Raw genomic sequence first — 12,436 nt, forward strand, 5'->3', positions numbered from 1 at the left:
ACCCAACTCTGTCCTCACTCATCCACATCTCCTCCTGCACACATCCCATCCAATCTTTCTCACCGTTCGTACAATATCACACACTGAAACCCCAGACCACACCCGTAAGATAGAGTTGGTCCGCTACCTGATGAGTGGTTATGTGAACGTCAAAGTGCTGGACACGCTGTCCGAGCACGCCAACGCCCTGGCCTCCTCCGCCGTTGCCAGTTTGGAGGACGAGGCTGACCAGCTTTCCCACTTCCCCTTCCTCACGATGCCCAGTGACCCTGTCTTTATTGTGCCCAGGCACCATGGTTGGTAGTAGCTAACAGACCCCGGTGTTAGATTCACCTTGTTGTAGTGATTATTAGTCTGGTGCTGTGCTTTGCTCCTCTGGTGCTCTGTGACTGCAGGCAGAAGCACAATATAGCTCTGCAGTGCTTCTGTGTGCTGCACCTCGCTGCAGGTCTATTTAGGTCCAGTCAGCTCAGTCCAACTCTCCACATGTCGCTTACAAACTGGCCTGAGCTGACACCTTCAGGTAAATCTGCTGCTTACGCTTAAACCAAATAATGAAATGAGTATTTATCGTAATCATAGGAGATCACTGACACTGACTGGCTTTCACGGCATAACTCACAATCCAGAGGCTTAAGTCTTTTTAGCTTCAGCTGCAGGCCAATTACGGTAGTTTTCATGTGGAATAATGTTCATTTCAACACCAATGAATGTCGCTGTGTGCCTCAGAGATTAGCTTGTTAAATAGGAACGTAATACTGATGTGTGTCCGACAGCAGGGTGCTGTCAGTGGTGGTGTAATCTTTGATTTAGCTCCTCATAGAATCCCAGGAAGTTGAATTCAGTGTGTCATAGCCCGTTTTGTGTCCAGCTTATTTCAGGAAGAATTAACTGTATAAACATATCCATTAAAAATTGGTATTACGGTATGTGTGTAGGCACATTGTCCGGGGTCAGCAGTGAGTTCACATCACATATTCAGCCTCCATTTGTCAATCCAATGTATACTGTTGATATCTCTGTTAGTTTCATGAATTCCAAATGAATTTAAGAAAAAAAAGAAAAATTCCATTTCCTATTCTTTGTGCATTTGTGTTTTAGTTCCAGCCACCAAGTTGAACACTATCACAAAGTCCAACCTGGGTCAGTGCGTCAGCAAGTACGACCTACTGGTCTGGTTTGAGATCAGCGAGCTGGAGCCGACTGGAGAGTGAGTGTCTACACTTTCACCTTATATTCACATACAGCATAGGCTGTTCATAGGCTTCAAAACTAAAGGTTTACAGTACTATAAAGGAATGTATAAAGAACCGTGAAAAGACAATGAAATATATAGCTTAAAACATTACAGATGTACATGTTTACATGTTTAGTAAAAACAGGGGAGTAAAATATTTCCCTTTTGACATCAGAACATTTCATTAACTACTGAATATAAACCATGGCCACAAACACAGGCAAATCAGAAATCTGAGTTGCATTTCTGCAGCATATCTATGATAAGAAGTAAGAAGTGCAAACTCCATGAAAAGATTTGAAAGGTTTGAGTTGGAACCAGAAGGGTCCCTCCTTCTGTGTGCAATTTTTCAAATTGTAGAAATTTGAGTGCAGTTCATCAAATATTCAATAAAACTGTCTTGAGATGTGTTGTCTTAAGCATCCAGGCTAAGTGTGACCTCTGCCTCTCCACAGGTACATCCCAGCTGTAGTGGATCACAGTGGAGGTCTGCCCTGCCATGGCACCTACCTCCTGCACCAGGTACTGGAGATCTGCACGGTTCTTAGTCAAGTTATATTTTCTTTCTTGTAAACCAGTAAATAATAACTCTTTTTTTATAAGAAACATTCAGATGTTTACTTTTGCCTCATCCGTGTCTAAAATGATCCTAAGCTCCTGTCATGTTTGCTACAGGGGATCCAGCGGAGGATCACGGTGACTCTCATCCACGAGAAGGGAAGCGAGCTCCACTGGAAGGACGTTCGTGAGCTGGTCGTTGGTGAGCAGTCTCCCCTCAGTAGTTCTACCTCTCTACAGGCGCCAGAGAAAAGAAAAAATGCAGGGTGTTGCTGCATGCTTGCTTCCTCATTCACACAGCGGAGTCAGTGGGATACCCTGACAGTGTGATACAACACCTTTTATTGTCTCAAAGGAAGCTCAGTTTCTGAGGCAGCACTGGTTTCTCAGTCCTGATTTCAATCTGAGTTGTCAGTTTCGGCTCAATCTGCCTCTTTGTTTAAGCTTATTATACTGTAGCTGTGGCTGATGGGTGAATTAATTACATTTCACATTTAAGCTGCTGATTTTTTTTTATCCAGAGTGAGCAGACATGTGCTTGGAGTCTTGCTGTGGGACAAAGTGACCATAATGCTGTGTAACCAAGATCATGTATTAGGGATTTATATTCCATTAGAAGAAGTTGTTTGATCTCTTGTGATGACAAGATGTTGATGTGCCGCTCTGTGTCCCGCCAGGACGCATCAGGAACAAGGCTGAAGTGGACGATAGCGCTGCCGATGCGGTCCTGTCCCTCAACATAATTTCTGCCAAGAACATCAAGTCGTCCCACAACTCCAACAGGTATCTGTAAATAGCCAAAAACTTTTGAGTCTCTGAGCATTTTAAACCCAGTTGTTCTTGATTAACAGAACATTTCGAGGTGTAAATCCATTGATTTGTTGGTACTACGTGAAGGTTTGTTGCCGACATTCTGCATCATTTTGATTTAATTATTGCTACATATCATACTTTTAAATTAAATTATATCGGGCAGCATCTGTTTTTGTGCTCTTGTCTTTATTTTTTTGTTTCTAGCAAAGTTGGAATCATTGCATGACCATTTCCATTTTCACTGCAGTTAATTTTCCTGTTAATTTGCACCATTGTTTCTGTAGCCTGACTCTCTGTGCTTCTCTCTTTTTGTCTGTGCACTCTCTTCTTTCTCCTGCTGCGGCTGGAATGCGCTCAGGCTTTCTATTGATAAGGATATTGATAGGTACCAGTGACCAGAGAACATAACGTTCCTTCTGTGAAAGAACTTCATGCTTCTCTTTAGTCTGATAGATTCATAGAAATGAGTTTTTCACACTTTGTGTTTGTTTTTGTTGCCATGTTGCATTCGGCCTGCCTTTATTTGCATCAATTTTAAGCCTCTGAAAAATTATTCTTAATTATTTTATGGACAAATAAAGGCAATCCTCCATGCAATTGCAATCTCTTTAATTTGTATTAGTTTGTGTCATGTTATGTTGATCGTCTTTGGTACCCCGATTTCCAAATGAATGCTTTCCTCTCAGCTGTTATTCACTGTGTGAGTCAATAACAACCAAGGCCACTGAGGCACCAATAGGGCAGTTCTGGCTCTCAGTCTGTGGGTGAGAGCGCCCCCTGCTGAAAGCCTCACAAGCAGTCATTTTAGAGCACAGACATAATCAGACATAGCAAACAATGGGCTGCAAACTGAATAAATTCCTTTTATTTATGTATTATCTATAATCAATCAATCTATCAATCGTATATTCTGCTTGCCACCGTTGGGCTCGTAGCAGCTGTCGCACACACAGCTCGCTGCACTTGGCACATTCCCGACACTCCTGTTAACTAGTGGTGCTCCTGATCACTTCATGTCTATTGTCGAGCTCTCACTTCGGTGTGCCTCCTCACATCTTGTCATGATTAGGGATGAGTGTGAGGGCCACTTCAGTCACTGCACAGTGTCTCCTTAAAGTTCAATCACTGCTCCTGTTTTACAAGGATCCTACAAACTCTGTTGTTTGTAAAGCACTCACTTTAAAGAAGAGAAAACAACATGAGTCGATTAACTGAAGACTCTGGTTTTCTCCTTCAGGACTTTCTATCGCTTTGAGGCGGTGTGGGACAGCTCTCTGCACAACTCCCTTCTGCTCAATCGAGTCACTCCATATGGAGAGAAGATCTACATGACCCTGTCTGCGTATCTGGAGGTCAGTCATTGCTCCCCCGTGCTGTTCAGCTCAGATCTTATATCCCCTGTGATGTCAACACAGCTAACACACTTGCTGTCTCCTCTCGACAGCTGGACCATTGCATCCAGCCTGCTATTATTACCAAAGACATCTGCATGGTCTTCTACTCCCGAGATGCAAAGATTTCCCCTCCCCGTTCCCTCAGGAACCTCTTTGGGAGCGGATACTCCAAAACTCCAGACTGGTGAGACTTCTAACAATACATTTTTTTACGACAGTTGGATCATGTTTTATGGACAAAGTTTACATAAATTGAATGGGCTCTTCTTCATTACAGCAATCGGGTCACTGGCATCTATGAGCTGAGCTTGTGTAAGATGTCCGACACTGGAAGCCCAGGTGAGCAAATCAAAAATGTTGTTTTAAAGGATAATTTCACCCAGAAATGAAAGGTTTGTCATGATCTAATCAACCCCGTGTTGATGGAAAAGTCAGGGGAGGTTCACAGCAAAACAGTGCTGCAACCCTCTCCTAAACAACTGAAATAGATGGGAACTTGTTTTAAAACATAAAAACAAATGAAAAGAAACCTGGGTGAACTTTTCCTTTAGGAGAAGCTAGCAGTTTATCGCCTCTAAGGGCGCTGTCCTAATGAGAGATTTTGTCCTGAGCAGGGATGCAGCGGAGGAGGAGGAAGGTCCTGGACACATCAGTGGCTTACGTGCGTGGAGAGGAGAACCTGGCCGGCTGGAGGCCCAGAGGAGACAGTCTCATCCTAGAGCACCAATGGGAGCTTGAGAAAATGGAGCAGCTGCATGAGGTGGGTCATCTGCAATTTCAGTCTTTTCTTTTAAAAAGTTTCTTCTAATGTTTAAAAACGTCCGTCTAATCCTGCCCATGTCGTTCCTCCAGGTGGAGAAAACCCGTCACCTGCTGCTGCTGAGGGAGAAGCTTGGCGATGCCGCTCCAGTGGGACCAGCACCCACCACCAAGTCCCTGAGTGAGTCCCTGTCCCCCAGCATGAGCTCGGACACCCTGTCCACATCCACCTCCATCTCCTCACAGATCTCCAGCACCACGTTTGAGAGCGCCATCACGCCCAGTGAGAGCAGCGGCTATGACTCCGCTGACATCGAGAGCCTGGTGGATCGGGAGAAGGAGCTGGCTACTAAGGTGACAGAGCAAATTCAGTGTTATGGGTTGCTGATGGTGCTGATTAAGTGTTTGCTGCCTTGTTGCTTTCTCTCCTCTTCTGCTCTGAACAGTCTCATATTTGTTTTCTTGTAGTGCCTGCGCCTCCTCACACACACCTTCAACAGTGAATATAACCAAGTGGTCAACAGTATCAGTGACTGCAAGGTGAGTAACAAAACTAAAAATACTGTGAACTTTATATCTTACCTTTATATCGCACATTCCCTCATTATAAAGCCCAAACATAAATCTCAGTGTTCATAGTCTGTAAAGATGTAGTAAGAAGTGATTGTTAGTTTCGTATCAGCAGTGCACTCTCCAATAATCTGGATTTATACCTGTGTTTAACAAATCTTTCTTGTTCTTTTTCCTCAGCTATCTGACATCTCACCAATGGGACGTGACCCATCTGTGACAAGCTTCAGCAGCGCCACCCTCACTCCCTCCTCCACCTGCCCTTCTCTGTCTGACTCCCGCTGTGGTTCCCTGGACCAGAAGTAAAACTTCATATAAATTCATATATTTTGTCTAAATATCTGATTGAATTCAGTTTCAGGTTGTCACCATGATGCTTACTCTGTGTACGTTGTTCCTCAGGACCCCAGAGAACAGCTCCCGTGCCTCCAGTCCCTCCTGCTCAGACTATGAGAACTTCCCAATGGTTCCCACTCTGGAGACATCCTACCTAGCGCGGGCTGGAAAGAACGAGTTCCTCAACTTGGTGCCTGATATTGAAGAAATGCGGCCAGGGTGAGTGCTCAAAGTCAATATGAGATGCCTCTCTCAGCCGAAACACAAACAACTAGCCCTGTTTTCTCATTCGAGCAGAAATTATTGGAATTGATCTGAACAGCCAAGCCTGGGTGGTTTCAAGCGGAATAGAACTTGATTTTCTTCTGCAGAATAACAAGATTTTTAACTGATTTCTCTGTTGTTTTTTTTTTTACTTTTTCAGATCGGTAGTGTCTAAGAAAGGTTTCCTAAGCTTCATGGAGCCACGTTCCAACTCATGGGTGAAGCACTTTGTCGTTGTGCGCCGGCCCTACGTATTTATCTACAACAGTGACAAGGACCCGGTGGAGCGGGGCGTCCTCAATCTCTCCACGGCGCAGGTGGAGTACAGTGAAGACCAGCAGGCCATGCTCAAGGTAGAGTTTCAAGTCATCAAACACATTCCTGCATCTAAACCTATAGTTTGAGGCGCGCAGCTGGTCGAGTGGTTAGAGTGCATGCCATATACGCAGCCGACCCCGGTTCGATTCCAGCCGGAGGTCCTTTGCTGCATGTCACATCCCCCTCTCTCTCCCATATTTCCTATCTGTCTACTGCTTAATAAATGTGTCTATGCCGAAAAAATCTTTAAAAAAAAACAAAAAAAAAACCTATAGTTTGAAGTAATATTCAGTAACATTCACACTGTAAACTACAACACTGCATCAGGCTTATCAGCACATCCACAAGACCCACAGCACATGTTCAGTGTCATGCCTCAACTCATTGACAACAAACAACAACAAAAATGCCATTTCTCCTTTAGGGAACCTAAAAGTTTGTGTGTTTACTGTATGCAATAAAAAGAAACCCCAAAGAAACTTTGACAAATACGTGATGTTATCTTTTCAGACTCCAAACACGTTTGCTGTGTGCACAAAACATCGAGGAATCCTCCTCCAGGCCAACAACGAGAAAGACATGAATGACTGGCTGTATGCGTTTAACCCTCTGCTAGCAGGAACGATAAGGTAACTCTCACTCACACTCACACAACGTTAACAGAGGTTTCACTACACAGTTAACAACAAGCTCACAATGTGTGGGGTGATAAAAACACAACATTCACCATCAACACACAGCCGCATTTACTTTTCTGTCTCTCTTATGGTTAATCTTGTGTAGGGTAAAGCTCAGGATACACAGACATGGCCAGAACAAGCTCTCTCCTTAATTTTCTTTGTTGCCAGGGCGACAGGTGATGCACCCTGGGTTAATATAATAAATGATTGGTTGCCTGAAAAGGAGCGACAGTAATGAGACCCGGGCCTTTCTGCAAAGATCAAATATTTTAAAATACAACCACACAAAAAAAGTGGAAGTGTTCCGAAAAACCATGCTGGGTTCAGCAATTTGTCAAAACCCGGCCCTTCTCAGAAACCAAAAATGTTATATGGACACAGGACATTACACTGAGAGCAGCTTTGCGTTCTTAAGAAATGACATTCCAACTCATCACAACATAAAACTCCTGTTCCCACAGATCTAAGCTGGCAAGGAGGCGCAGCGGTCTGATAAAGAACTGAGTGAGTCGAGCAGCGCGCAGGAACCCACGGCTTCCAGTCTTTGTGGAAAGCCTTTGAACATACCAAGTGTTAACACTTATTAATCATTGTGATTCTTGACAGTTTTCTCTTGTAAGTAGACTTGTGGCTTAAGTCTCCTTTCATGCGACTAAAAGTTTCAGTTCCAGAGGAATTTGCCTCCCCTCCCTCTCCCTCCAAAAACCCTCAGCCAACTTCACATCCCTCCTCTCTATTCCTCTTCCCTTCTTCCTCCTCCTCCTCCTCCTCCTCCTCCTCCTCCTCCTCCGCTTATTGTGTTTTTGTTTTTATGAAAATGTTTGGGTCTTTTTGTTCCGCTTTGTTGTCATTCCCCTAACTCCCTAACTAAGTAGCATGTTGTAATAGTCTACTTGTGTGTGCACGATTCTTCAAAAACTGTTCTTTCAGGCCACTAATTTTCAGTTTGCCAATCATCTGTAAAAAATATTGTCTCTATCAGTGTTATTTGTCTCCAGAGAAGAGTTTTATTTTCTTTTTTATATGCCCGCATGATAACTGCAGCAGTCCTCAGGAGAAGACCAGATTTGCTTACCGAAAAAAAAAGAAACAAATCAGATAAGCTACAGTTGAAAAACCATGAAGGGAAAATAGACATCGGTTTACGTTGTGCTACACAAAGCAAGGCTACTTCAAGATCTATTGCTGCTAATGAATTCATAGGCTTTTCTTCTCTCTATGAGATTTGCATCAGGCCGCTGCCTCCAGCTCCCCCACCGTCTCCTAAACGGCCTTTAGAAAGAAAAGTCTGAGAAATTTGTCCCAGCTCAGCCAGACACAAGGGTCTACACTGTCATCCGTGTGATATTAAGATCCCACTCCTCAGCCCGTGTACATACACCCACTCCAACTCCCCCAATAGTGCCGTCAGTCAGTCAGTGAGTGATCATGCATTTGTGTCAACGTCAAAAACACATGTTAACTGAAGAAACATGCAAAAATAAATGATTATTTCATATCTCAGCAGTGAAAAACATGATGATGGATTGTCCCTACAGGAGTGGATAATTTTTGTGCTATTTCATCTCAAGAAAAATGATGATGAGGAGGAAAACAGACGTGATTTGTACAAGGTCTGTTGTGGGATCAGTGTAGTAGTTAACTCTCATTTAAGACATTCCTCTCAGCTCCTCTTGCTCTACCGCAGTTTTTCCTCAAACAAAAGTGTTGAGCCTCAGACCTCGACATTCGCTGATGTTTGTTTAAAAATCACATACGTGTGATAATGAAGAAAAATAGAAAAAAAAAGATGGTGAAAAGTGAGGAAGGAGAAGGAAAGAGAATGAAGTTGCATCGCTTTAGCCTTGACGCCAGTAGTTAATGGATGACGCTGCTAGCACATAGCCTGCAGGACAGATGATGGTCTACCACATGACTCCCCCTCAGTGAAGTACTTACTGTTAAGCAGCACCGCAGGTTAACACGTGTTCATTTTCTATTTAAATTCAAACCTCTTAACTCATCTTACTCTCACTGGGTTGACTTTTCTTTTTTTTATTATTATTATTAACATTGTTGTTTTTTTTCTATTATGCTTTTAATCATTCCATAGGGAAGTTTTATATGAAATATAACCAAGGGCATTTATTTCTTGATTACTAACCAACGTTACTGGTGTTCAACCTTATTTTTTTGCACATTAACACGTATCTATAGCAAGACGAGGGCAAATCACACAGTCCAAGATTATTTCAGGAGCACTGAGAAGAGCACATATCAAGGCTACACTGGATAGCTGTTCCTCTAAAAGGATTTACAAGAAAGAAAGATGTGATACGAAAGGGACGACATATACTCAAAGGTTTTATTCCTGATCTTATTTATGAAAATATTTGCTCTGTACGTCATGCTACAGCTGCTACATTTGGCTCCGGGTAAATTCTGACCTTTTTTGGTGCCCCTGTCTCTACAAATGGTACTAATGTGATGAGTGCAGACGGGCATTAAATACTCTGGCCAACCAACCAGCAGTATGCCTGTTGTATCGTATGAAAGGGACGGTGGAGATAAGAGGCAGCCGGTTACAAGCATTAGTGGCATTGTTGGTGACATGTCTTAACTGTTTGCTCATGTAAAGACATAAAACATTTGCATCAGAAAAGGTTGAATTGAAAGTGTCACTGTCCACAGGTCAGAAAACCTGCTGGTCAGAGAAACGAAAACCTGCTGAGCTTGTTCTGAGAAAATGTTTTGTCTTTAAAGGGGCACTTTGTGTGTCCGCTACACATAGTCAAAGTAAAACAGAGAGAGTTAGTTCACGTGGTTTATTTTGGCAAAACAAAAAGCTGTTAATGAAGATCTTTCAATTTCTTCACCCAAAACTACATAATTGCACCTTTTAAACAAACCAACACATGTTAAGAAAAAAAAAAATAACAATAAGGATGAAAACAGACATCCATCTATGCACTGATCAAGGCTTTAAAGTGCAACGTACCTCACATCAAACTCAATGTTCTCCACGAGTGTGAGTTGCGTATCGACCTGTCAGAGCAAACATTTTCACCCGACTCATTTGCAGAGGTATATTGTTTTGGATTGTGTATTTATTGTTTGCAATGTATATATTAGTTTGCAGCTCTTTGCACATATCAATAAAAGGTTCAACTAACTGATCAAATAAAGTCTGTGCGGTTTAGTTGTTCTACTCAGAGTGAACCAAATGATGGTGTGGCAGCCTCTCTCTGGTCCGAAACCTGGAGAGCGTTGAATGTACTATGAAGACGACGTGTGTTTTTCCATCTTTTAAAAGAGAACTGAAATGTAACTCGCTACGTCTTTTCAGGGGAGGTGAGTTACATTAGTGCTTCCTCTTTAGTAGAAAAGTGGTTTGAGTGGAAGTCTGATTATGATTTGAAGAATATTTACTCCTCACGCTAGCGAGCCACTTGAATTCTCACAAAGTGAAGGTGGTTTTGAACTTATTTTATTTTGTCTAATATCAGGGAATATAATACAAAGTAGCTAGTGACATCTAAAATGACAGTATACTATTGTTGTGCTGGTGTCTTTCCTCACCTCAACACTTTTTTATTTTTTTTCCGTTGATGCCTTTCAAACAAAACTAGCCATGATATTTTCCATCTTCCCCCTCTGACAATTAATATCAGTTAACGGCGTCCCCTTTGGAATCTTACACCAAAAGAAAAAAAAGACCGAACCATGACATTAACACTGTACATTATTTGTCAGACTGGTTTCATTTTCATACTTATTTTGTAAATATCTGTGTTGTATGGAGCTTGAATTAAAATGTAAATATGTTTACTGTATTTGTAATAATTATAATCCATTCGCTGTATAGCATAGATGTGTCATGCAGATATCCTAATTCTGTGTATGGTAATCTTGCACCATTGAACTGTTTAGTGAATGAGGCAACAATAAAAGTGCAAACTGTGCATTAGCAGAACAAGTGTCGCCTGTTTGTCATCTCCTTTGTATAGTCTAAATCCCAGCGTTACCTGTTTATACATGTTTTCAACTTCCTTGTCCTTCCTGTTTGTGTCCCTCCTTTTTGTCTACGAAAGTTCGTCGCTGCCAGGAATAAAAGGATACTACAAGAATAAAAATACTGACAGAAAGTTGAAACTCAATTCAAACATAGTGAGTCCTGCTTATGAGATACTTTCTCAGTTTTTAATGTAAAGAATATTTACTTACCAATAATGTGAACATTTTTACTTAACTATGCTTTTGCATTTCTCTGCAAGTCAAAATATTGACTTAGTATCTCATAACTTTACAGGCGCTGGCAGAATACACTTCGAAGTACTTCTTTAAACAATTTCCTAGAGTGAAACCGGAACTAAATTTACAGGCACTTTTTAATTAAATAATATATCAAATATTTGCTATTTAATATTTCACAGAAAGGAAAAAAAAACACACACTACTTTAAATCAGGATTCTTTTCCTGAGCACCACCTCCTCCTCCTCCTCCTCCTCCTCCTCTCTGCCTCCCAGGCTTGTAAAGACGTTCTGACGTTAAACTGGTTTAGTGCAGGGTAATTTTCCTGTGATCTGTCACAGATTTCCAGTAATTAGAGGAAGAAATCAGGCATGGTTTGTTATCTGTGTTAAATCCCATTCTGCATGGAAAGAAGACTGCGACTCCTGACCAATCCTGGGGAAGAGAATTTATGACATATTATACACCTTAAAGGGCAGAAATAAGGAAATATAGAAATATTTCTAGCCACCGGGCTAATACTGCAATATAAGCTGTGTATATTTTCAGAATTGCTAACAATTTAATAAGACACAAGTTGACAAGAAGCTTAACACAAATCATGGCATTTTGTGTCCTGTAGTCTTGAGGCAGTCGCTCACTTTTCCTGTCTCATAATCAAGTGTCAATCACAACGATGGACTGTGCACTTGTTTGTATATTATACAGTCTATTTTAGTAGTTTTAGTTTTTATTGTTGTTGTTGTTGTTCTTGCACTTCAGAAAGTCTCAATCAACACCTTTTCTTCAATAAACCCATGGGCTATATTGAATTCATATAATTCCGGTAAATACTAATTTGTAAAATTCAGTAGTGGTAGAAGTATTCAGATTCTTTATGTAACTGAAAGTACCAATACAACACAAAACCCACAGACATACTTTAATAAAAGTAAAAATGTTAAACTATTATCTTGGTAAATGTGAAAATTCAAAGAGTTCTTGAGTAAAAGTCTCTGATTTGAAATGTATTTCAGTATCAAAAGTAATATGCTGGTAATACATTACATAAGTACAAAAAATACATATCTAATAAAGTGTCATATTAACATGTATGTATAGAGTGGAACTATGAACTGCTTAATGTGAGGGATCACAAGACAAAAAGCCACTGGTTTAATCTTTTACAATGCATCATATTCTATATGCTCACATTTAAAAAAAATTGTAAAATTCATATCTGATAAGTAATTTAGAGGGTATCTGTCAAAAATGTAGTCAATAGTAAACTATATCG

General features: G+C 41.2%; 1 protein-coding gene across 12 annotated transcripts in view; it reads left to right on the plus strand.

Moving 5' to 3' along the window:
* The window catches only part of kif1b (kinesin family member 1B), a 59,320-nt gene extending 48,436 nt beyond the window's left edge, over window positions 1–10,884 (plus strand). For 11 of the 12 annotated variants that reach the window (XM_030423163.1, XM_030423171.1, XM_030423164.1 and 8 more), the window contains 15 exons: window positions 1,102–1,210; window positions 1,693–1,759; window positions 1,913–1,997; window positions 2,473–2,578; window positions 3,846–3,960; window positions 4,053–4,186; window positions 4,280–4,341; window positions 4,617–4,762; window positions 4,855–5,115; window positions 5,230–5,301; window positions 5,512–5,633; window positions 5,734–5,886; window positions 6,092–6,284; window positions 6,760–6,878; window positions 7,391–10,884. In XM_030423163.1, the coding sequence (XP_030279023.1) occupies window positions 1,102–1,210; window positions 1,693–1,759; window positions 1,913–1,997; window positions 2,473–2,578; window positions 3,846–3,960; window positions 4,053–4,186; window positions 4,280–4,341; window positions 4,617–4,762; window positions 4,855–5,115; window positions 5,230–5,301; window positions 5,512–5,633; window positions 5,734–5,886; window positions 6,092–6,284; window positions 6,760–6,878; window positions 7,391–7,433 (1,787 nt within the window). In that variant the 3' untranslated portion in view covers window positions 7,434–10,884. The remainder of the gene's footprint in view (window positions 1–1,101; window positions 1,211–1,692; window positions 1,760–1,912; window positions 1,998–2,472; window positions 2,579–3,845; window positions 3,961–4,052; window positions 4,187–4,279; window positions 4,342–4,616; window positions 4,763–4,854; window positions 5,116–5,229; window positions 5,302–5,511; window positions 5,634–5,733; window positions 5,887–6,091; window positions 6,285–6,759; window positions 6,879–7,390) is intronic. The other variant, XM_030423170.1, reaches the window with a different exon arrangement.
* The last annotated feature ends 1,552 nt before the right edge of the window (window positions 10,885–12,436 follow it).

Source organism: Sparus aurata, chromosome 7, assembly GCF_900880675.1.
Source record: "Sparus aurata chromosome 7, fSpaAur1.1, whole genome shotgun sequence".
Lineage (NCBI taxonomy): Eukaryota > Metazoa > Chordata > Actinopteri > Spariformes > Sparidae > Sparus > Sparus aurata.